The sequence below is a fragment of the Bos mutus genome, chromosome 20, assembly GCF_027580195.1.
Source record: "Bos mutus isolate GX-2022 chromosome 20, NWIPB_WYAK_1.1, whole genome shotgun sequence".
Classification (NCBI taxonomy): domain Eukaryota; kingdom Metazoa; phylum Chordata; class Mammalia; order Artiodactyla; family Bovidae; genus Bos; species Bos mutus.
The window spans coordinates 61,422,976-61,449,392 of record NC_091636.1 but is presented as its reverse complement, the minus strand read 5'-3'; the positions used below and the strand labels follow the sequence as shown (position 1 = coordinate 61,449,392).

General features: G+C 39.9%; 1 protein-coding gene across 1 annotated transcript in view; it reads right to left on the bottom strand.

Moving 5' to 3' along the window:
• The window catches only part of CTNND2 (catenin delta 2), a 1,090,646-nt gene that overhangs the window by 685,222 nt on the left and 379,007 nt on the right, over nucleotides 1-26,417 (bottom strand). The window contains 1 exon segment of the mRNA XM_070357848.1: nucleotides 5,965-6,077. Coding sequence (XP_070213949.1) covers nucleotides 5,965-6,077 — 113 coding nt within the window.

Here is a 26,417-nt window from a genome sequence, read left to right as displayed (position 1 = left end):
TATCTACTAGAAACCCCATGAGTTGCTATTAAAATCTTTAGGTCCATCTTTAAAGCCAGCAAAGGAGAAGCTATCATGTGTTAAATCTCTCCAGCTTTGAAATTTGACTTCCTTTGTCTCTGATCTAGATCATTGTCATAAATCATCATCATCATGTCTTCTAAGGGTCAAGTCTCCTTTAGAAAGAGTTAATAAGAGTTTATAAGATTAAAAGGCAGAGGAAACAGAGATCAAATTGCCAACATCTGCTGGATCATCGAAAAAGCAAGAGAATTCCAGAAAAACATCTATTTCTGCTTTATTGACTATGCCAAAGCCTTTGACTGTATGGATCACAATAAACCGTGGAAAATTGTGAAAGAGATGGGAATATCAGACCACCTGACCTGCCTCTTGAGAAACCTGTATGCAGGTCAGGAAGCAACAGTTAGAACTGGACTTGGAACAACAGACTGGTTCCAAATAGGAAAAGGAGTACATCACGGATGTATATTGTCACCCTGCTTATTTAAATTATATGCAGAGTACATCATGAGAAACGCTGGGCTGCAAGAAGCACAAGCTGGACTCAAGATTGCCAGGAGAAAAATCAATAACCTCAGATATGCAGATGACACCACCCTTATGGCAGAAAGTGAAGAAGAACTAAAGAGCCTCTTGATGAAAGTGAAAGAGGAGAGTGAAAAAGTTGGCTTAAAGCTCAACATTCAGAAAACGAAGATCATGGCATCTGGTCCCATCACTTCATGGGAAATAGATGGGGAAACAGTGGAAACAGTGGCTGACTTTATTTTTCTGGGCTCCAAAATCACTGCAGATGGTGACTGCAGCCATGAAATTAAAAGATGCTTGCTCCTTGGAAGGAAAGTTATGACCAACATATTAAAAAGCAGAGACATTACTTTGTCAACAAAGGTCTGTCTAGTCAAGGCTATGGTTTTTCCCGTGGTCATGTATGGATGTGAGAGTTGAACTATAAATAAAGCTGAGCACCAAAGAATTGATGCATTTGAAATGTGGTGTTGGAGAAGACTCTCAAGAGTCCCTTGGCCTGCAAGGAGATCCAACCAGTCCATCCTAAGGAGATCAGTCCTGGATGTCATTTAAGGACTGATATTGAAGCTGAAACTCCAATACTTTGGCCACCTGATGCAAAGAGCTGACTCATTTGAAAAGACCCTGATGCTGGGAAAGATTGAGGGCCGGAGAGAAAGGGACGACAGAGGATGAGATGGTTGGATGGCATCACCGACTCAACGGACGTGAATTTGGGTGAACTCCGGCAGTTGGTGATGAACACGGAGGCCTGGCATGCTGCAATTTATGGGGTCTCAAAGAGTCAGACGTGACTGAGCGACTGAACTGAACTGAACATAAGATAGACCCAACTATTATTTGAATTTGATTTCTCTCCCATTATATTCTGCCTGCCCATGAGAATCAAGGGATATGAGTAGACATCTGTTTTAAATTTAAGTAGACATCTGTCAAACTTTCAGTAGCACTTGAGAAAATCCCCCATGTGCTCTGACTGAAAGCCAAAACATTCTGTGGCAAGGAATTTCTAGAAGGGTTAATAGAGTCCCATCTCCAAAACTTTGTCAATGATTCCAATGATTTCCAAAGGAAGGGACACCTGGCCCAATCTGAACTGATCAAGAAGACATTCAAAAGAATGTGAGCCCTACGCTGGGTAATTAGATCCATAGGAGCAGGTGACCAGGTGAAAGAGGTTGGTTATTCTAGATGGAAGGGATCACATACCTATGGCCATGTAAGATGGGAAGGTGTTGTATTTATGGAATTGCAGAAGTGAGGATGGGTCCTTCACAGACGTGATTCTAATCTAGGTGTTATGCAGTTCAGTCTCATACTACATGGAGGATGGATCTGGGCAAGATGCAGGCAAAGAGATGAGTTAAAATGCTGCTCCAGGGGTCTATGAATGATACGACAAGGGCATGGGCACAGGCAGGTCCTGTGCAAGAACACTGCAAGGCCCCACCCTGGCAGGGGACCTGTTGGCTCCTATGGCAGCCAAACTAAGACCAACTTGACAGGTCTCAGCCTGAGGAGTGGGTGAGAAACAAGTAGCTGTGACTGGCCAGAGGGTACAAGTGGGCTATTAGCAAGAAGGATTTGGTCATGACCCTAAATAAAAGCCCACCTCTATATAAATCACATTCCTGACTCAGAACTGCATGGTTCTGGGGAATTAGGGAGAAGGTATGGAAACTTTCAAGTGGTAGGAGAGAGAAGGATCCAACAGTTTGGAAAGGTTTGGACTGAAACCAGTGAGGAAAACTGAGAGAGGAAAGTGATAATATACATAGAAAAGTCTGTGAAGAGTTTCAGACATCACAATGTTCCTATTTGCAGACTTATACCCTAGATGCAAGGGTGCAGAAGTTGCTTTGCTGCAACAATAGTTATCTCCAGATTCTCCAAATTCTCAGCACCCTCATTCATGATTTATAATTTGATTGACTACTATTAAGTTGGCTGTTATGGGATTCCAACATGGCTCAGTGGTAAAGAATCCACCTGCCAGGGGGACATGTGGGTAAAATCCCTGGGATGGGAAGATCTCCTAGAGAAGGAAATGGCAACACCCCAGTGTTCTTGCCTGGGAAATCCCTTGGACAGAGGAGTCTGGGAGGCTACAGTCCATGGGATCACAAAGAGTCGGATGCTACTTAGTGAGTAAACAACAACAACACAACCAAGTTGGCTGTTATAAATGCATACTAACAACATCTTTTCATTAAGTTTAAACTGTCAATGTATCTACCAGGAAAGAGGCTGTAGGAGTTAGATGGAGCAATTTCCTAACACCAATAAAGGCAGAGGAGAACCAAACTATATTTATGTCACTTTTACCATTTATGTAAAAAAAAAATCTGAAAACAATTTTGATTTTGTTTCATTTCCTCTAAGAAACTCTCTTACCCCTCCTAGTATCCCCAAGAAGTAGGAAACAACATCATAGATTTCTTTGCCTGTTCTCCTCTTTCAAAAATTGTTTACATTCTATTTCATTTATTTTTAAACATTCCCTGTGATGTGCTAACTAGGTTAGTCTATCACCTTAATAAAGACTTGAATTGTTAAAGGTGCATTTCTGAAGTTGAGCAAACAACTAGCTTATGACAAAAAAAAAAAAAAAAGAACAGTGGAAGTATTGGATTGCCTCCAGTGAAATATCAGTAAATTCTTATATTATTCAAATGCTGATTCATACATTAGACATTTTCAAAATATGAAATAATCAAGCTTGAAGAAGACATATTGCTGTATATAGCTATATAGCAAGGAAAAATAATTAGATGTCATCTGCAATAAGCACTATTATTTAATATATATTTAATAAAGAATGATTGATTATGTATCACAGGCTGAGATAGGAATACAAGATACAGTACAAACGATCACAAGTTGTCATGGGGTAATTTTTCTGTCTACTTTGGTAGTTCACTGATGTATTCTATTCATGAAATGCTAGACCTCAGAAAAATTATCAACTCAATCAAATCAAATGAAGGAGGAGAAAAGATTTTAGGAATTTAAAAGGTAATCTCATGGATGCAACATCTAAATGCAGCCAGTCCCTAATGGGAACTAACCTGGTCTCTGACTACCAGGAACCATAGTCTCTCTCTGTAGGATTCTGTATTACCGTAGATTCCTGTATTACCGTATTCACTCTGTATTACCGTAGATTCCTCCACCAGCACCCAATCCACATGGCAACCGTTTCCTAGCACAATCCATTAGGTAACAGAGATTTGGGGTCACCTACTTCACATTCTCAAGAGTGCAAGACTGATTTCTTACAGGCCGCTTACTGGATGAGTCACCCTTGGGTCAGATACCCATTTCTGATCCAATCAGCAGTTGGAAATTAAGACACAGGACACAGCATGGTCCCCCAGACCTGCTGCTACCAAGGGCTAGTGGTGGGTGAAGCAAAATATAAGGTGGAGAATACGCAAAAGTATCACACAGAAATATCAGGAATATGAATGGAAGTTGATCTGTGGCGTTGGAGAAGACTCTTGAGAGTCCCTTGGACTTCAAGGAGATCCAACCAGTCCATCCTAAAGGAGATCAGTCCTGGGTATTCATTAGAAGGACTGATGCTGAAGCTGAAACTCCAATACTTTGGCCACCTGATGCGAAGAACTGACTCATTGGAAAAGACCCTGATGCTGGGAAAGATTGAAGGTGGGAGGAGAAGGGGATGACAGAGGATGAGATGGCTGGATGGCATCACTGACTTGATGACATGAGTCTGAGTAAACTCCAGGAGTTGGTGATGGACAGGGAGGCCTGGCATGCTGCGATTCATGGGATCACAAAGAGTTGGACATGACTGAGCGACTGAACTGAATTGAACTGAATGGAAAAGGTGATCTGACCAGTAGTGAAACAATGGGTTTCAAAACAAATGAAGATGCAGATGTCAATTTGACAGTGTTTATGGACCTGAAAATCCTGACAGACTTAGCTACTCAGGTGATGTTCACCACTGAAAAAAGCTCCTCCAATATATGCAAATCCCTGTATTAAATCGAATACACACTTACAAATATTATTTTTCTCCACACTTTAACCTCAACATCTTCAACCGGCCAACCTTCTGAAAACAATTTCAAGTGGACACAAATTACTTCTCCTTTTTCTTGTCCATCCTGCTTTAGTTAATTTGGATGTTCAGACAAGTCTATGAGGAGTTGAAGAGATCACAATGGATCTGTATCTGCAGCTCTACATTGCTTAGGTGCTCAGATGCCAAAGCTGATATGCTTTCCCACACCCCAAACGCAACTGAAAAGGATATTTCAGAGTAATTTAGTCTGACAACAAATGGTGCAATGATTTCCTTTGAATGGTAATCATTGTTGAACAAAGAAAAGAATAATGTTAGAAGACTAATGGCAGGAGGCTCTAACAAGAAAACATTCCAACTACAAACAAACCTTACAGTGATAGAATATTTTAGAGCAATGGACTCAAGGATGTTTTCATTCCTTGTGGCCGTAGTTGGTTAAGACTCTTAAACTCACATTTCTGCTTCCTGGGCAGAGTGGCCATAGACCCCAAGACTAGGAATCCCTGCCCATTTCCATTTATGGAGGGGCCATGTGACCAGTTCTCAACAATGGACTGTGGGTGCAGTGATGTAACCAACAATGCAGTTGAACAGAAGGCCAAAGAGTATGGCAGGGTTCTCAAGAGAGAAGACACCTCCCTGAAAATGTAGCACGTCAAAACCACAATATAGAACAACATGACAAGAAAGTACAATGCACTTTTAGAAATAAAAGTCATCTTACAGAGCTTTATTTATGTTTCTTTCACACACACACTTCTATTTTTAAATATGGAAACATGGTCCTTAGGCAGATAATGTATTTTGTGGTCAAGTGACTAAGGTTTGTTTTTAAATATTTCATAATCTCATACCAAGCGTAATTGAATAATCATTCTATCTATGAAATGTTTTCACACACAGAAATTGCATGTGCAGTTGATGTTTGAGGAGCAATTTTATACTGTAGCATTGTATATTAGCAAACAATGCAAGTTAGATCAAAACCTTCTCTCTTTCATTTCCAGAACCTGCAACTCTTGATCATTCAGAAAAAAAAAGAACCAAACGGAGAGACTGTGACATATCATCTCCTCATTTCCAGCAAACTCACTAAATGCAAAGCCTCCTTTTTATATAAAACGACATGTACTTTGCATTCAGGGCAAGTGTGCATTTTGTGAAAAGAGATTCAAGCACAAATCACTTCGGACACCTTTTGAACATCTTAAATCAGGTCAGTTACGATTCCTTTCCAACATTTGACTGAGTGTTCTAATGCCACCGCTAGGCTTGTAAGGAGAAGATAAACACCACAATTTCCTTCCACTGGCAAAGCAAAGCCCAGCCCCGAGGAGCAGAGTGCCCAGTACCTGACGCTGCTCATGCTGCCCGTCTCCGATCCAAGCTTGCATCGCTCCAGTTGGCTGGCGACGATCTGGCGTTCTGCCTCCAGTTCTCGGGTCAGCCTTTCAAACTGTAATTCCTGAAATAAAACCACCAAAAAGATAAATTCTAACAACTATACAGAAAGTGGAAATCAGACCAAAAAGACAGGATGGTCAAGGGGAAAACTAGGATTTTTTTTTTTTCCCAAGACGTCCAATTTGAGAAGCAGAGGTTGCTGATGTGGGCTTGAAGGATGAGAATTTTAGACAGACCCGAGTTCATATCACAGTCCTGGAACCTGTCAGTCTCAGGGCCTTGAATGAGCTGTTGAGTTTTTCTAAAGATTAGTTTCATTACCTGTAAAATGGGTTTACAACACTTATTAGGTTGAGGTGAAGATTAAATGAGACACTGACCATGAAGAATAAGCCTGTGGTATGTCTGGCAAATGTCCAGTACCCAACAGATATTAATACTCCTGTCACAAAAAGTGAAACCCATAATAAAGAAACTATTTTTATATGATTTGGAGTATTGAGTTTAGTCCCTACTGGCCATCTAGTTGTCTCAATATACTAATTTCATCTTCATGTTACTTACATATTACAGATGAAGGAAAATAATGCTTTTAAAGCTTCATGTTTCATTCTTTACATTTCAGTAGAACAACAAGGACAATAATTCTAATTACAAAGGTCTAATTATGTGGTGAACTACGAAGTGAATAACCTTTGCAGTACTCGATACATCACCTTATAAAACAGTCAACGAAATCAAGGAAGAATGTTTCTATAAAGCTACCTAAAACCCACTGTGCAAAGGTTACTTTTAATGAAAAATGCTTCATTCAGTACATCAAGGATTTTGACTGTTTCAACTACAGGACTCTTATATCATATTTTAATCTTTATGTTTTATTTTTCCATATACTTCAGTTTTTTAATAAACATAATTACAGCAAATTACTTATTTTATCTTAAAAAATTCAGAAAAGGTTTTCACAATATCACAATTAACTTCTTTTAAAAAACAAATTATTTGCACATTTGTGTTTTGGGGATCGGAAAACTTCTAAGAATGCTGAAAAATACTGAAAAACAGGGTGGGGGTCAATTTGGAAGAACTAAAACTCCCAACATTACAGGGCTTTTTCTTCCCAGAAAAGATGAGTTCATTTTATTTGCTACCATGGGATGCTCTAGAGTGAAATCTTTAAAAAGTACGACCTAATGTGTCCTCTGAATGCAGAGTTCCCAAGAATAGCAAGAAGAGATAAGAAAGCCTTCCTCAGCAATCAATGCAAAGAAATAGAGGAAAACAACAGAATGGGAAAGACTAGAGATCTCTTCAAGAAAATTAGAGATACCAAGGGAACATTTCACGCAAAGATGGGCTCGATAAAGGACAGAAATGGTATGCACCTAACAGAAGCAGAAGATATTAAGAAGAGATGGCAAGAATACACAGAAGAACTATACAAAAAAGGTCTTCACAACCCAGATAATCACAATGGTGCGATCACTGACCTAGAGCCAGACATCCTGGAATGTGAAGTCAAGTGGGCCTTAGAAAGCATCACTACAAACAAAGCTAGTGGAGGTGATGGAATTCCAGTTGAGCTATTTCAAATCCTGAAAGATGATGCTGTGAAAGTGCTGCACTCAATATGCCAGCAAATTTGGAAAACTCAGCAGTGGCCACAGGACCGGAAAAGGTCAGTTTTCATTCCAATCCCAAAGAAAGGCAATGCCAAAGAATGCTCAAACTACCACACAATTGCACTCATCTCACACGCTAGTAAAGTAATGCTCAAAATTCTCCAAGCCAGGCTTCAGCAATATGTGAACCGTGAACTTTCTGATGTTCAAGCTGGTTTTAGAAAAGGCAGAGGAACCAGAGATCAAATTGCCAACATCTGCTGGATCATGGAAAAAGCAAGAGAGTTCCAGAAAAACATCTATTTCTGCTTTATTGACTATGCCAAAGCCTTTGACTGTGTGGATCACAATCAACTGTGGAAAATTCTGAAAGAGATGGGAATACCAGACTACCTGATCTGCCTCTTGAGAAATTTGTATGCAGGTTAGGAAGTTAGAACTGGACATGGAACAACAGACTGGTTCCAAATAGGAAAAGGAGGACGTCAAGGCTGTATATTGTCACCCTGCTTATTTAACTTATATACAGAGTACATCATGAGAAACGCTGGACTGGAAGAAGCACAAGCTGGACTCAAGATTGCCTGGAGAAATATCAATAACCTCAGATATGCAGATGACACCACCCTTATGGCAGAAAGTGAAGAGGAACTCAAAAGCCTCTTGATGAAAGTGAAAGTGGAGAGTGAAAAAGTTGGCTTAAAGCTCAACATTCAGAAAACGAAGATGATGGCATCTGGTCCCACCATTTCATGGGAAAAAGATGGGGAAACAGTGGAAACAGTGTCAGACTTTATTTTTCTGGGCTCCAAAATCACTGCAGATGGTGACTGCAGCCATGAAATTAAAAGACGCTTACTCCTTGGAAGAAAAGTTATGACCAAACTAGATAGCATATTCAGAAGCAGAGACATTACTTTGTCAACAAAGGTTCGTCTAGTCAAGACTATGGTTTTTCCTGTGGTCATGTATGGATGTGAGAGTTGGTTGTGAAGAAGGCTGAGTGCCAAGAATTGATGCTTTTGAAGTGTGGTGTTGGAGAAGACTCTTGAGAGTCCCTTGGACTGCAAGGAGATCCAACCAGTCCATTCTGAAGGAGATCAGCCCTGGGATTTCTTTGGAAGGAATGATGCTAAAGCTGAAACTGCAGTACTTTGGCCACCTCATGTGAAGAGTTGACTCATTGGAAAAGACTCTGATGCTGGGAGGGATTGGGGGCAGGAGGAGAAGGGGGTGACAGAGGATGAGAATGCTGGATGGCATCACTGACTCGATGGACGTGGAGTCTGGGTGAACTCAGGGAGTTGGTGATGGACAGGGAGGCCTGGCGTGCTGCGATTCCTGGGGTCACAAAGAGTCAGACACGACTGAGCGACTGAACTGAACTGAACTGAATGTGTCCTCTAAATATATTAAAAATACCCTTGCTCTTTTCCACAAGAGCAGATTATTTTATTTCATCTTCATTTTATTTGTCTTTAATTTGGTTATGCAATGGCAATGGTTTCTTTATTGTTTTAGTAGTTTATACTTTCACACAATCCCACTTTTAAATCTCCTACCCGAATAGTGGGGGCTTCCCAGGTAGCTCAGTGGTAAAGAATTCACCTGCAGTAGATGTGGGTTCAGTCCCTCAGTCTGGACTATCCCCTGGAGAAGGAAGTGGCAAACCACTCTAGTATTCTTGCCTGGAAAATCCCATTGACCAAGGAGCTTGGTAGGCTCCTTGGGGAGCCTAAAAGAGTCACAAAAGAGTCAGACAAGACTTAGGGACTAAACAACTTCTACGGTGACCCTCCCCCTCTCCTTTTCCCCACAGTTACCAAATATTTGCAAATATTTTCTCCCATTTTGACAGTTGATTTTGTTTTGTTCATGGCTTCTTTTGCTGTGAAAAAGCTTTTAAATTAAATTAGTTCTCATTTGTTTATTATTGTTTTTATTACTATAGGAGGTGGAATAAAAATGAGCTTGCTGTGATTTATATCAAAGAATATTCTATGTTTACCTGTAAGAGTTGTAATAATATCCTGTTCTACATTTAGGTCTTTGATCCATTTTGAGTTTATTTTGGTGTATGGTGTTAGGGAGTGTTCTAATTTCATTCTTTTACATGTAGCTGTCCAGTTTTCCCAGCACCACTTATTGAAGAGCCTGTCTTTTCTTCATTGTATATTTTTCACTCCCTTGTCATAGACAAGGTGACCATAAGTGTGTGGGGTTAACTCTGGGCTTTCTATCCTATTTCACTTGTCTATATTTCTTCTTGTTGCACCAGGGCCATACTCTCTTGATTACCATGGCTTTGTAGTATTTTAGTCTGAAATCAGGACATCCAATTCCTCCAGTTCCTTTTTCTTCCTCAAGACTGCCTTGTCTATTCAGTGTCTTCTGTGTTTCCATACAAATTTTATAATATTTTTGTTCTAGTTCAATGAAAAATGTCATTGGTAATTTGATACATATTGCATTGAATCAGTAGATTGCTTTGGGTAGTACAGTCATTTTTACAATATTGACTCTTACAAACCAAAAACAGGGTGTATCACCATCTGTATGTGTCATCTTCGATTTTTTTCATCAGCATCTTATAGTTTTCTAAGTACGTCTTTTGCCCCCTTCAGTAGGTTTATTCTGAGACATTTTATTCTTTTCATTGTGATGGTAAATGGAATTGTTTCCTTAATTTCTGTTTCTAATCTCTTGTTGTTAGTGGATAGAAATGCAAGACATTTATGTGCATTACTTTTGTACCCTGCAACTTCACCAGATTTACTGATGAACTCTAATAATTTTCTGGCAGCATTTTCAGGATTTTCTATGTATAATATTACATCATCTACAAACAGTGACAGCTTTACTTCTTTCCAATTTGGACTCTTTTTATTTCTTTTTATTCTCTGATTGCCGTGTCTAGGATTTCCAAAAGTATAATGAATTATGGTGCTAAGAGTGGACATCCTTGTAATCTTAGAGGAAATGCTTTCAATTTTTCATCATTGAGAATGATGTTTGCAGTGTTATCTATCATATTTAGCTTTTATGATGTTGCAGTAGGTGCCCACTCTGTGCCCACTTTCTGGAGAGTTTTATAAACAATGAGTCTTAAGTTTTGACAAAAGTTTCTTTCTGCATCTATTGAGATGATACTATGATTTTGATTCATCAGTTTTTTAATATGGTTTGTCACATTGACTGTGGCATATCTCAAATAATCCTTGCATCCTTGGGATAAATCCTACTGGATCATGATGTATGATCCTTTTCACGTGTTGTTGGATTCTGTTTGCTAGTATTTTGTTGAGGATTTTTGTGTCTATGTTCATCAGTGATAATGGCCTATAATTTTCTTTTTGCTATATCTTTGTCTGCTTTTGGTATCAGAGTAACTCTGGCCTCATAGAATGAGTTTGGAAGTGTTCCTTCCTCTGTGATTTAGAGGAAGAATTTGAGAAGATACGTGTTAGCGCCTCTCTAAATTTTTAATAGAATTTGCCTGTGATGTCATTCAATCTTGGACTTTGTTGAAAGGTCTTTAATCACAGTTTCATTACTTGTGATTGGTTAGTTCACATTTTTATTTCTTCCTTGTTCAGTCTTGGACAGCTGTACTTTTCTAAGAATTTGTCCATTTCTTCCAGGTTGTCCATTTTATTGGCATGTAGTTGCTTGTAGTAGTCGCTTATGAGCCTCTTATTTCTGTGGTGTCAGTTGTAACTTCTCTTTCATTTACAATTTTATTGTCTGAGTCCTCACTCTTGTTTTTCTTGAAGAGTCTCTAATATGGCAAGACAATCTGAATCAGGATTTATAAACCTTCCTGGGTTTCTAATAGAATAAACACCAGTCTTGGGTGTGCTTGCTGGAGACTGTGGCCTCACTACTCACATACTTTTTCACACCATTTTTATGGGTGGAGGGTATTAGGAGACTTTGTTTCATGCAAGCTGCCTTCCAAACCTATAGTCACAATATCCAGTGCTCTTCATCTGTATAGATTTATTTCCATCTGGTATCATTTTTCTTCTGTCAGAAAGACTTCTTTTAATATTTCTTGTAATGTGGTTCCTTCAGTGATTTATTATTTCTGATTTACAGCCTAATGAAGTTTTCATTTTGCCCTCATCTTTGAAAGACAAGTTTGTTTCACTGTCTTCTCTTGCACTTAGTGTTTCTAACAAAACAATGCAAAACGATGGCACTTCCTACCTTCACGTCTTTGAATATAGTGTCTTTTTTGTTCTGACTCCGCTTGAGACTTTCTTTTTACCACCAGTGTTGGATAACTCCTTATAAAGTTCTTTGCAAGCAGCTTTCTTTGGGTTTCCTATACTTGGGGTCCATTTGGTTTCTTGGGTCTGTTAATTTATAGTTTCTATCAAATATGGAACTTTTTCAGCCATTAGCTCTTCAAAAAAATTTTTTTTTCTTACCCACTATATGCTCTCCTTTGTTGACTAAAATTAAGTGTACATTAGGCCATTTGGAATTGTCCCACAGTTATGGATTCCTTTTTCCACTTTTAAAAGTTTTTTTTTTCTTTCTTTGTGTTTCACATTGTTCGGTTTTATTGGTGTTTTCAAGTTAACTGATCCCTTTTTCTGTGATGTCTAATCTACCATCAGTCCCATGGAGTATATTTTTAATCTTAGACACTAATGAATTAAAGATCTCTGGAACTTTAATTTGGGTATTTCTTATATCTTCCATGTCCCAATTTATGAACATATGGAATACACACATAAAAAATATTTTACTATCCTGATTTGCTAATTCTAGCATCTGTGTCAGTTTCAACTGATTGATTTTTCTCCTCAGCATGGGCCCCATTTTCACTTTTCTGCACATGTGATCTTTGATGGAACATAATACATTTTGAATTTTACCCTGTTGTGTTTTGGGCATCTTCATATTCCTGCAAATGCCTTAAGCTCTGTTCTGGGACACAGTGAAGCTACTTGGAACTAATTTGATACATCTGAGTCTGGTATTTAAGACTTGTTAAGGAAACAGAGCATCATTTAGTCCAGAGTTAATTACTCTACCCTACCTAGGCAGACCTTTCTGTGTACTCAATGGTCTGTGAATTATGGGATTTCCCAGCTTGGCTGGAGGGTGTAAGCACGTATTTCTGGTCCCAGTGTGAGCGCCAGGCACTATTCCCGACCATCCTTTCAGGGTAGTTCTTCCCCTGCTCTCTGGTGGTTCCCGCAAGTACACGGGCTTCTCAGTTCTCTGCTGCATAGTTGAAGGGGACCCTCAACGGATCTCAAGGATTTTCTTTCTGTGCAGGAATCACCTTTTTCCTATTTTCCCTGCAAATTCCAGCCACCTTTACTCCCTAGACCCTCAGTACCTTCTCCCCAGCTCAGGGAGTCCTCAGGGCTCTGCCTGGGTCCCCCTTTCTCCACTGCTGCAGGGAAATTCTCTCAAGGCAGTAAGCCAGGGCAATTGTAAGGCTCACCACATTTGCTTTTGTCTCTTAAGAATCTTTTTTTTTTTTTTTTTTTAACTGAAGTCCTAGATGGCTCAGATGGTAAAGAATCCACCTGCAATGCGGGAGACCTGGGTTTGATCCTGGGGTTGGGAAGATGCCCTGGAGGAGGGGATGGAAACTCACTCGAGTATCCTTGCCTGGAGAATTTCATGGACAGAGGCACCTGGTGGGCTACACCCCATGGGGTCACAAAGAGTTAGACACGACTGAGCCACTAAGCACACACATGTATTGTATTGACAGGAAATAATACATGCCATGTATTTGCCATTCTTGTATAAGTAATAAAACTCTATTATTATATATTATGAGGAGGGCATAACCCACTCCAGTATTCTTGCCTGGAGAATCCCCATGGATGGAGGATCCTGGTGGGCTATAGTCCATGGGGTTGCAAAGAGTCAGACACGACTGAACAACTAAGCACATAATTAATTTACAATATTGTGTTAGGTTCAGGTTCTTAGCAAAATGATTTATATATGTATATAAAACAATATATATATATACACATATGTATATAAATATATATATACACAAACACAATCTATATATATAATGCATCTATATCTTCCTGACCCAGGAACTGAATCCTTGTCTCTTGTGTCTCTTGCACTGGTAGGATGATTCTTAATAACTATGCCAGTGCCACCTGGGATGCCTTATACATAATCTATATATATAATGCACACACGAACACACACATACACACAAACACACACACACATAGGTTTTGGTAACATACACACAATGCATTTTTGAGAAATAAAACTTGTCTTATAGAGTTTTGTTTCTTTCACACTACACTCACACATTCAAACCATACACGCTATAATATATAAAATAGTTAACCAACAGTGACCTGCTGCACAGGCAACTATATTCAATATTTTGTAATAATGTACAAGGGAAAATAATCTGAAAAAGAATATACATATATATCTAATATACTTCAATAATTTTTTTTAAAGAATCACTGTCCTTCATTGCTTAAAGTTCAGTGTTTTGAAAACTGGTTTTCCTAATTTGTTTGTACATAGATATTTTTTGTTGTTTTAGGTGGGAAGGTATTTCTAGGCACTGTTATTTTCTTAGCTGAAATGCTTTTAAGAATTAACTATTATTCCATCATGCATGATTTGTAAATGCTTTTTTCCTATTGTATTAAAAATTCATATTAAACATATTACTAAACAGCTAAATAGTTAAGTTTTTACCCATTTTCTTAAATATTGCTCACTACTACATTATTAAAAATAGAGCTAATTTTGGGTTATTTTTTCCTTTTGACTGCATGACTTTTTAATTGAAATAGCATATTCTCCATTTAGGAAATTGAATCAATTCATTGCCTTTTAAAAGATGTCCCTCCCATAAATGTTTACTTTGTCATTGCATATGTGAAACAAGGAATTTAGTGAATTTTCCTTCTGTGTTTTTCTATGGAATACATACTATATATTAAGATCTTCAAGGAAGGAGGAGGTTTCTCTTCTGCATCTAAAATTATATATTTTATTAAAAATAAGAAAAAATAATAATAAAACTGGAGGAAAAATATTCATTGAGGACTTACTACTGATTGCATTACTAGTCAGCATATAAGGAGGAAACATCTCCTGCTGAGCTGCCATTGTATATCATATCTAGGACAGTCCTGGGACATCACAGAGTCTCAATAAATATCTATTAAATAAATGTATCTGCACTGAGCTAAGTGCTTTACATGTATTGCCTTGTATAGGGGGAAAGGGAAAGTGAAAGTCATTCAGTTGTGTAAGACTCTTTGCAACCCCATGGACCACACAGTCTATGGAATTCTCCAGGCCAGAATACTGGAATGGGTAGCCATTCCCTTCTCCAGGGGATCTTCCCAACCCAGGGATGGAACCCAGGTCTCCCATATTGCAGGTGTATTCTTTACCAACTGAGCCACCAGGAAAGACCAGGAATACTGGAGTGGGTAGCCTATCCCTTCTCCAGGGATCTTCCCAACCCAGGAATCAAATCAGAGTCTCCTGCATTGCAGGCAGATTCTTTACAAGCTGAGCTACCAGGGAAGTCCTTGTATAAATATGACAAAACTGCTCTTTCTTAGGTTCTGTTTTTCTTTCTTCCTTTACAAAAACACTGAGGTAATTAAGATCAAAGGATTAGCCTTGTCCAGGAAAGAAATTCTTCTTTCAAAAGTAGGAAAGAGAATGAGATCAAAGATGATGTTTTAGGAGATCTGGATATAGAGAAGAGACAAGTTGAATGAAATAATTAATATTGGATGGTCTAAATATTCCCAGTACTGTCAATTATTTTGTTCCAGAGACCACAGCCATCTATAATGTAGAGAAGACATATGATGTCAGTATAAACTATGAGGTTCATTAACTTTCACATTTACTGATTTAAATAGTTTTTATTTGTATAAATTTTAGAGATTGGGTTCCGAAATGCCTTACTGCATTGTCACTTATTTTATAGTCATTTCTACTTTATTCCAACCCAAGCACCTAAGGAAGGGCTTTTTTTGCCACAGCATATGGTTGGGGATGGAAACTCTCAATGGAACTGGTCCTACTGTAGTTTCATGCTTGGAACTGAAAACTGACCTTAGAATTGGTAACTAGAAGAGCTACAGCTGCTGCTGCTGCTTCAGCTGCTAAGTCACTTCAGTCGTGTCAGACTCTGTGTGACCCCATAGACGGCAGCCCACCAGGCTCCCCCATCCCTGGGATTCTCCAGGCAAGAACACTGGAGTGGGTTGCCATTTCCTTCTCCAATGCGTGAAAGTGAAAAGTGAAAGTGAAAAGTGAAAGTGAAGTGGCTCAGTCATGTCCAACTCTTCGCGACCCCATGGACTGCAGCCCACCAGGCTCCTCCGTCCATGGGATTTTCTAGGCAAGAGTACTGGAGTGGGGTGCCATTGTCTTCTCTGAGCTACAGCTGAGGAGCTCTCAAACTTGGAGCACTCCTATGGTCTACAGGCATCTACAGTATCCTCCAGGGCATCATCACCCCATGAAGGAGCTTCTGTTCCAGTGGGAGGTACTCACCTTGTGATGTGGGTAGAAAGATAACCTTTCCCAGTTCTAACTCATTTTGATATCTGGAGGGAGAACAGACCTCCCAGGACTGAATATTTCCTGGTATTAGATACTTTGAGATGAAAGAGCATTCAAGAGAGGGACATTGCTAATAAGGCCTGGTGGGTATCCTAATGGGAAAAATAAACATAGATATATTCAGTGAAATGTGTAGTATTGGTTGTAAGTGAATAATGTGAGATTAAGTTAATTCAGTGAAGGTGAGACTGTAAAGAGATATGAAAAGAACAGTGAAGAAAGCTCTTTGAAGCTTATCTGGATTTGAAGGGCAGAGGAACAAGAGATACCAGCAAAAAAAATACAAGAGTAACAAGGCCAGTAAGATGGCCTTCTCCTGGGAAGTTTTAGGGGAGAAATGGTGATATAAATTGGGCTATAAAAGATGATATACCAAAAACACAGGAGACAAAAACAAAAACAGACAAGTAGGACTAAATCAAATGAAAAAGTTACTTTTCCTTTCAGCAGAGGAAATGGCCAAGAGAATGAAAAGGCAATCTACAGGATGGTAGAAAATATTTAAAGGGGTTAATTTCTAAAGTAAATAAGGAACTCACACAACTCAGTAGCTAAATAAAGAAAAGAAACCAGTTAGAAAATGGGTAAAGCACTTGAAAAGCCATTTTTCCAAGGAAGACACACAAATGCTAACAGGTATATTAAAAAAGGCAGTTCAACATCGCTACTGTCAAGGAATACAAATCAAAACCACAGTGTGATGTTATCTCATAACTGCTGGGATGGTGGGTATCAGAGGGCAAAAGACATCAATTACTAGCAAGGGTGTAGAGAAACTGCACATGTTGATGGAAATGTAAAATGGTATGGAGGTTCTTTAAAAAACTGAAAACAGAACTACCATATGATCTGACAATCCCATTCCTGGGTAAACATCCAAAAGAAATGAAATTTGGATCTAAAGGAGACACCAGGACTCCCATATTTATTGCAGCATCAGTCACAGTAGTCAAGATAGGGAAGTAACTCTAATGTCCCAGAGACAAATGGATAAGGAAAATGTGGCATACACATATAAGGCAACATTACTCGGCCGTGAAAGACTTAGTCGTTCAGTCAAGTTCAACTCTTTGCAGCCTTATAGACTGCAGCCCTCCAGGCTCCTCTGTCCACAGATTTCTGCAGGCAAGAATACTGCAGTGGGTTCCCATTTCCTTCTCCAGGGGATCTTTCCCACCCAGGGATAAAACCTGGGTCTCCAGCATTGCAGGCAGATTCTTTACTATCTGACCTACCAAGGAAGACCTTAGAAAAGAAAAAAGTTATACTATTTGTGACAACATGGACCAACCTGAAAGACATTATGCTAAGTGAAATAAGTCAGCTACAGAAAGAAAAAAATTTAGATGATTCCACTTACATAAGGTATCTAAAATAGTCAAACTTACAGAAGCAGAAAATAGAATGGTAGTTGCCAGGGCCTAGGGAGTGGGGTAAATGGGAAGTTGTTCAAGGGTATAACGTCTCAGTTATAGAAGCTGAACAAGTCTTGAGAGTGCCTATATTTAACAATAGTGTTAAAATTAACTTAAAACTTTGTTAATAGAGCATATCTCATTTTTAGTGTTTCTAAAACCCCTTCCCCTCATAAAAGGCAGAGGGACACAAGGACACTTTTTGAGGTGATGGATATGTTTATATGCTTATTACTTTTATTGTGGAGAAGGAAATGGTAACCCATTCCAGTATTCTTGCCTGGAAAATCCCATGGACCGAGGAACCTGGTAGGCTGTAGTCCATGGGGTCGCAAAGAGTCGGACACGACTGAGCGACTTAACTTTTACTTTCACTTTTATGGTAGTGATGGTATCCTGGGTGTATGTATATGTCCAAACTCATCAAATCATATACATTAATATGTGTATTTAAAAATGTAAATACACTAAATTCTTTGTAAAATACTTATAGTAAATAAAAGTTCTAAAAAAAAAAAAAAACACCAAAATGTGATTTAGAAACTGTCCAGGGGAATTAGGATTTCATGGGAATTAAGAACAGTAGGTGATCACTGCAGCATTGCCTATAATAGCCAAGACACAGAATCAAACTAAGTGTCCATTGACAGATGAATGGAGAAAGATGTGCTGCATGTTTATATGTATGTATATATATATGTACATTATAAGAATATATACCATGAAATACTACTATCCATAAAAAACAATGAAATAATGCTATCTGCAGCAATATTTATAGACTTAGAGATTATCATACTAAGTGAAATCAGACAGAGAAAGATACATACAAGACCACTTTTATGCAAAGCCTAAATAACTGTTACAAATGAACTTTTATTTGCAAAATAGAAACACACTCACATACATACAAAACAAACTTATGGTTACTACACAGGAAGGGCTGGGCAGGGGGAGGGATAAATTAGGAGTCTGGGATTAACAGATACAAACTCCTATGTATAAAATATACAATCAACAAAGACCTATTGTACAGCACAAGGAACTGTCATAACCTATAATGGAAAGGAACCTGACAGAGTATAAATATATACACATGTATATGTGTAACTGGGCTTCCCGGGTGGCTCAGTGGGTAAAGGATCCACCTGCAATGCAGGAAAGTGCAGGAGATTCTGTTTCAATCCCTGTGTCAAGAAGATCCCTTGGAAAAGGGAATAACAACCTATTCTGATGGACAGGGAGGCCTGGCGTGCTGCAATTCATGGGGTCGCAAAGAGTCCGACACGACTAAGCGACTGAACTGAACTGAACTGAATTGGTGTTCTTGCCTAGAGAATCCCATGGACAGAGGAACCTGAGGGGCTATAGTCCATAGGGTCTCAAGGAGTCAGACATGACTGAAGTGACCGAGCACAGCATATGTATAACTGAATCACTTTGCTCTACACTTGAAAATAACACAACATGGTAACACATCTGTACTTCCTCTGCAAAAAGTCTGATGGGTGGATTAGAGGGCATCCTATGATAAAAAAAAGTTTTAAGAAAAAGCAAGTATTGTCAGACAACCTTAATCTCTCAAGCAGGTGGAAATTATCTTGTTTTGGAGATTATAAAACTTTATAGAAGGAGTGGATGTATGAAAGTGAAGTCCATTAAAATGTATTGAGTAAAATTTAAATGATTCTCTCTCCTGGAATAGAATAGCACATTTTGAGTCACATACTATATTAGGATTCTTATAAGAAAAATTATCACATAGTTTTATAACTTTTTCCTAAAGATCCTGAATTAATAATTCATTTAACTTAAATAGTTTATTAAACATTTTTAAATGGATAAAAACATGTAATGTCCCTTGAGTGGCTTAGCTAATTCAGCCTCAAAAGTGAAATCAGAAAACACGTACACACAGTTTCATTAATTCCTTCAATAAATATTTTACCTATTGTGGCACACTTTCAATTGGGATCCTAAATACAAGAGAGGTTTGAAACAGTGGAAAAATTTAGACTGAACAGAGCGTTAAGCAAAACTACATTTGTCAGATTTTATTCCTGGAAAAGAGATTGGACAGAAATGGAGAACAGAGAAGATGGATGAGATGCTGGATGGTGTAAAACAAAGGTGTTTCCCACTGTTGATTTTGAATATTCATTGGAAGTTCTGATGCTGACGCTGAAGCTCCACTCCTTTGGCCACTTGATATGAAGAGCTGACTCATTGGAAAAGACCCTGATGCTGTGAAAGACTGAAGGCAGGAGGAGAAGGAGACGACAGAGGATGACATGGTTGGATGGCATCACCGACTCAATGGACATGAGTTTGAGCAAGCTCTGGGAGGTAATGGAGAACAGAGGAGCCTGCCATGCCATAGTCCATGCGGTCACAAACAGTCGGACATGACTTGGCGACTAAACAACAACACAGCAACAACAGTGTTGATGTGATTGCTGAAATCCAAGGACTCAAGATACAAACCGACTGTGCTGAAGTGGGAAGGGGAAACTGAAGCAATCCCAAGGCTATTTATGTGGAAAACACATGCTCAGGCATCCAGGCTTCTTTATCAACACCCCGTCCAGTAAGAGAAAACAATATTGAGGGTCAGACCCACTGAGACACACAACGGCAGTCCCGTTGTGCAAAGTGCAAGTGCCAAGTGCTCATGTTTGCTAACGAATGGAGGTGGGAATGAGCGTGGAGAGCAGTGAGGGGCACGGGCTTTGATCATGCAACTGCCGCAGTGGAGGCTCCAGAGCACTCCTCAATGAGTCCTCAAGGAAAGCTTGCCCCTCCTGAACCAAGTGAGACGAGGAGGCAAAACTGAGTGATGAGCCACAGAAGGTGCCAGTCCTGTGAGGAAGACTGAAAGCCTGAAGTCTGATACCTCTAGACATGGTCAACTTCCCTGCTGCCTCCTACTTCTTCAGTTTGGGTCCAGACCTAGTCTTATTTTGAGAGAATTCCTGGGTCAGTAATAAAGTTAGCAATCATTTCCAGGCCTGCGGCCTTTATAGGAGCATCTTCTAAAGGAATCAACCTTCCTGGGGACTGATGCTCTGCCTCTACATTCCATTTTGGTGCCTGTTGTGGGCTTTATTCGGAGAAGACAATGGCACCCCACTCCAGTACTCCTGCCTGGAAAATCCCATGGATGGAGGAGCCTGGAAGGCTGCAGTCCATGGGGTCGCTGAGGGTCGGACACTACTGAGCGACTTCACTTTCATGCATTGGAGAAGGAAATGGCAACCCACTCCAGTTGCCTTTTCATTCTCAATCCACTCTTGCCTTGAGAATCCCAGGGACGGGGGAGCCTGGTGGGCTGCCGTCTATGGGGTCACACAGAGTCGGACACGACTGAAGTGACTTAGCAGCAGCAGTGGGCTTTATTGGGATCTCTTGGCCCATCCAATCAGCCCTTCAACTGATAGACATCTCTGCTCTCCCCTGATCTCTTCCATCCTCTATATCCAAGACTAACATCCATGGCCTAATACCTCTCTGCCTCTTGCTGGAGTCTCAGCACACTGTCTCTTTCATTCAGAGGCTCACTGCTGCTGCTGCTGCTGCTGCTAAGTCGCTTCAGTCATATCAGCGACCCCATGGACTGCAGCCTACTAGGCTCCTCCATCCGTGGGATTTTCCAGGCAAGAGTACTGGAGTGGGTTTCCATTGCCTTCTCTGAAAGGCTCACTATGCCCTGCATATTTCACTCCCCTATGTCTTGCCATCTTTTCTGCATAGGAGACCTGGTTTTTAGAAGCACCGATATCAACACAATCACATCAGTTTTATGAAAAAGGACATAATGGAAGATCACTGCTATTTCTTTTTTTTTTTTTAATTAATTTATTTTTGGGTGTGCTGGGTCTTGGTTGCAACGCATGCCTTTCTCTAGTTGTGCTGAGAAAGGGTGACTGTCGAGTTGTGGAGTGTGGGCTTCTCATCGTGGAGACTTCTCTTGTTGCGAAGCACTAGCTCTAGAGCGTGTGGGCTCAGTGGATGTGCACTGTGGGCTCAGTAGTCGTGGCTCCCAGGCTCTAGAGCACAGGCTCACTAGTTGTGATGCATGGGATTAGTTGCTCTGGGGCATGCGGAATCTTCCCAGACCAGGGATCGAACCTGTGTCTCCTGCCTTGGCAGGCAGATTCTTCACCACTGAGCCACCAGGGAAGCTCTCACTGCTATTTGTTCTCAGGCTCTAAGATTCCATGCTTTCAGGACATCTACTTAGTGACTCTGCTTGCAATACTGGAGCAAAATGACTGTTCAAGTATTTTGAAATATTAGAGAGGGAATTATAGTCATTATCAACTTATACTGTTGTCCTCAGATGTTCCCCTCGGAGAGGATCAGAGTCTAGGAATTGTTCTCTGTTCTCTGGCTGGAATCTCTGCAGGAAAGATGAAAGACGAGTTTTCCACTGTGTAGATGAATTTTTGCTCCCTGATGCCCTCATCGCTGCATCCATCAAGGATTCGTGTTATCAAGTGATCCTGGGTGACCTTTTTTCTCACATCACTTTTAATTCCCCTTTCACATGAATGAGTTGACTTCATAGCCACAAACTCTGGGCGACGCTAATTTCATCACACCAAGACAGGTTCCGAAGCCAAATCTGAAGGGAAGGTGGAGCAGATGACAGGGTAATAATAGGAAGCTTACAACAAAGCATCCAATAAGTCTGGGAAGAACAAGTCTTGATGTTGAGATGGAATGGAACAAATCAATGTCAACTGTAAAGCTATGTAAACCTCACCGACAAGTCCAAAACTATGGCAAAGAGCTGTCCTTGAAAGTTCACAAAACTGACAGACTAGTGTTTTAAAGGACCATGGTGTCACCCTGGGTCACCTAGCAAGAAAGCGAATGACAGGAATCAGTGCCCCAAAGTGGAATCATAGGCACATTTCCAGAACGGTTTCAGTAAAATAAAATATAACAAACACCTCTCTCCGACCAACTCCAGTCTGTAAAATTTCATCAGTTCTAGCCAATGCGTTGATATCCAAATAAAGCTTGTTTATCAGGGGCTGTGCTCATTTGCTCAGTCGTGTTTGGCTCTTTGAGATCCCATGGACTGTAGCCCACCAGACTCCTCTGTCCACGGGATTTCCCAGGCAAGGATTCTGGAGAGGGTTGCCATTTCCTCCTCCAGGGACTCTTCCTGACTCAGGGACAGAACTCAAGAGTCTTTAGTCTCCTGCATTGGCAGGCAGATTCTTTACTACTGCACCACCTGGGAATTTACTTAATTCCTCTAACTGTCAGTATTCCATAAAATAAAGAAGGGGATATTTCTTGGGAGTTTAAGATGATGTAAGAATCCATTAAGTTGGATACCAAGTTTAGTGATAATACTACATGGGTGACCCTTACCTACATCATGATAATTTCTGAACTTTTTAAATGGCTGGTATATAACTCAGAGCTACAAAATAAATCTTTACTGGTAATGGGGCCCTGATGTACATTTTGAAAATTGCCTACTAGTGATTGTTATGCCCATACCTACTTGGAAATAACTTTTATTTATGACACAGCCCACAATAATGACAATCAATACTTTAAGTGTTTACTTGCCATATATCATACTCTACCAAATGCTTTATATGCATTAACTTATTTATTCCTCACATTTGACTCCTTAAGGTAGGCACTTTATTTTCTAAGACATCTTAAATTTAAGGATGCTAACTAGCTTCCCCAAAGATTAACTGGGACTAGAACTAAAAGTCTGTCTTAAATTAAATGTTCAGAACCCCACTGCCTGAAAACTCTTGAGCATTTGTTTGTATTGTTTTAATGGAGGTTATAGAACTAGGAACAATACCATCAAAATAAAAACACAAATCTCATTAATGTGGAATGCCTCCAGCTCACTTGTCCTAGTTTTTCTTGCCTTCCCAGATATAAAATATTGAAATTATTATGTCCAACTACAGACAGAATTATACTCAGTGCACCATCCAAGTTCACACTACCACTGAAATATTTCCTTCTAATAATGGCCCTTAACTTTTGCCACTGCCAAAGTCAGATATACCCCATGAAGGCAATGAGGATGCTGAAGAATTATGCTCCAGTGTCCTTGCCTATATTTAGCCTGTGATGGAGAAACCAGCATTCTAATATTTAAAGCCCGAAAGAGGAAGTACCAGAGCCCCAGGCTCAGCTGAAATCAATGACTTGCAGTCCCTCAAATGTCAGGTGGCGCTAGTGGTAAAGGACACACCTGTCAATGCAGGAGGGATAAGAGAAGCTGGTTCAATCCCTGGGTCAGGAAGATCCCCTGGAGGAGGGCATGCAACCCACTCCAGTATTCTTGCCTGGAGAATTCCATGGACAGAGGAGCCCGGAAGGCTAGAGTCCACAGGGTCGCAAAGAGTTGGAAATGACTGAAGTGACTTCATGCATGCACACACACACACACACAAAGGAACTGTGACAATGCTCACTCTACACCCATTGCTTCCAATATCTACTTTCTCTTCTCCACTCTTCCCCTGATTCCAAGTCTAGGCAAAATGCCTCTGTCTTTTGTTTTATGCTGCCAGTCTCAACACTGACTCATTTAATTCCATCTGTTCTGTACATTACTGACCTCCCCTCACTCCTTACACAAGAGAAAAAATGACCAGGACTTTTATAGTGCCAACAATGCTTTACTGAATTCCCTTAATTACCTGCTTGTATTCCCTCGTAGAATATACATGTCTTCTTGGCAGGAACCACGTCTTTGCATGACCACCTTCCTCTCATCAAGCATTCAGTGTACTCAACGGATGGATGACTTACTGCGTGACTCAAACAATGTCTGGGTCAATATAAGAAAGTGTGCAGCAGTGTGTCTGCACAGAGCAAACTCACCAATGCCTTGGATAAAATGTAGGAGGTGAGGCTAAATTATTTTTGCGGCATTTCCAATACAAAATTCCTAGAATCTTTTTCATGATTTTCTCTCTCTTTCTCACACTCTGTCACTCATGATCTGCCTGTGGTACATTAAGTACCACTGTGATACTGTGATTTACAATAAGAACTGTACCTCTGGTCTTCATCCCCATCTCTGTCACAGAAACCCTTGGGGTTTCACAAGTGGTAAGATTGTGACACAGGTGTCTTGTTAGATTAATGAGATGACTTTTGGACTACACCTAAGGACAGGGGCTGTTCTGGAGGAGAACCAACATTGTAATTAAAGGGTTGGAAAGCTCAGTTTTGGCCCCCAGACCTCTGGGAAGTGGTGGGGGGCCTGGAGATTGAGTTCAACTGCCAATTGCCAATAGCCAATAATTTAATAAACCATGCCTATGTAATAAAGCCTCCATAAAAACCCATAAGAATGTGGTTTGGCGATCTTCTAGGTTGGGGGACACTTGGAGATTTGCAGGGAGGAACTACCTCCGAGAGAGTCCTGGGCCCTTTCCCCAGACCTTACCCTATGCCTCTTGTCCATGTGGCTGCTTCTAAATTATATCCTCTTATAATAAACCAGTGATCTAGTAATAAAATGTTTCTGTGAGTCACTCTATCCAATTAACTGAACCCGCAAAGGAGGCTGCTGGAAACACCGAATCTATAGTTGGTCAGTTGGCTAGAAGAACAAGCACCAACTTGGCCTTTCCATTGGTATATTAAGCGCGTTTGGAGGGTAGTGTCTGGGGGGCTAGGACTGAGCCTTTAGCCTGTGAGATCTGATGTTGCCATCTCCAGGTAGACAGTCTCAGAATTGAGCTGGACTGTAGGACAGGCAGTGGGTACCAGAGAATTGCCTGGTATGGGGGGAAACCCCACACTGAAATGGACAGCAGGGACATAACTCTCCCGTCTGCTGCTCTAATCCCCACTGACTCTATTCTCATTCTGGCCACCAGTATTTTTGCCCAGAAACCTAAACTTACTATCCTAATTAGAGTGTCCACCTCTTGTTCAGACCTGCCTTCAATCTCAATACAGTCCCAAATCACCTTTAAAAAATTTAATGTGATTCTGTACTCATCTACTTACAACCTTTCAATGACTATTTTCTAAGGATAAAAATTACTAGTTCTTAATATTCAATTCTCCAATGGCTGAACACTTGATAATAGCAAAGGAAATGTCCTTACCATAAGCATCATGATGTCTCTCTAAAGTCTAGATACTGAGAAATTGAATATTTTGAATCAATCTGTCCCTATTCATATTTTTCTTTTGTTTACACAAAACAGATTTTTGCAAGTTACTATGCTATGATTAATTTGAAATTACAGACATAACCTAACTGAAACTTAATCCTCTCACCACATTTTCTTCCAAATTTTACTACTGTTTAACTATAGATATACAGTGTAAAGTTTAGAAGAACATTATCAATATAGTCAAACAATTACTTTGTGTGATGTTTATAACTCAGTTACTCCCATGTTCAAAGATATTCTCCCTCTGGCTACCAAAAAATGTATGTAATTATTTTCAGAACAGGAAACAAATTTCTCTAATTTTGAGAAAAGCATCAGGAAGTACATGCTTTCACTGACCTAACTTTCAAAGGTCTCTTGCCAGATTACAAAATCCATATTAAAACAAAACAAACCAAAAAAAAAAAAAAAACCCTCAACTAGTAAAATTGGCATTGTCATTTACTTAAAAAAATTTTTGTTTGTTTGTTTGTTTTCTATTTATTTATTGGCTGTGTGAGTCATTGTTGCTGTGCAGGCTTTTCTTTAGCTGCGGTGAGCAGGAGCTACTCTCTCGCTGCAG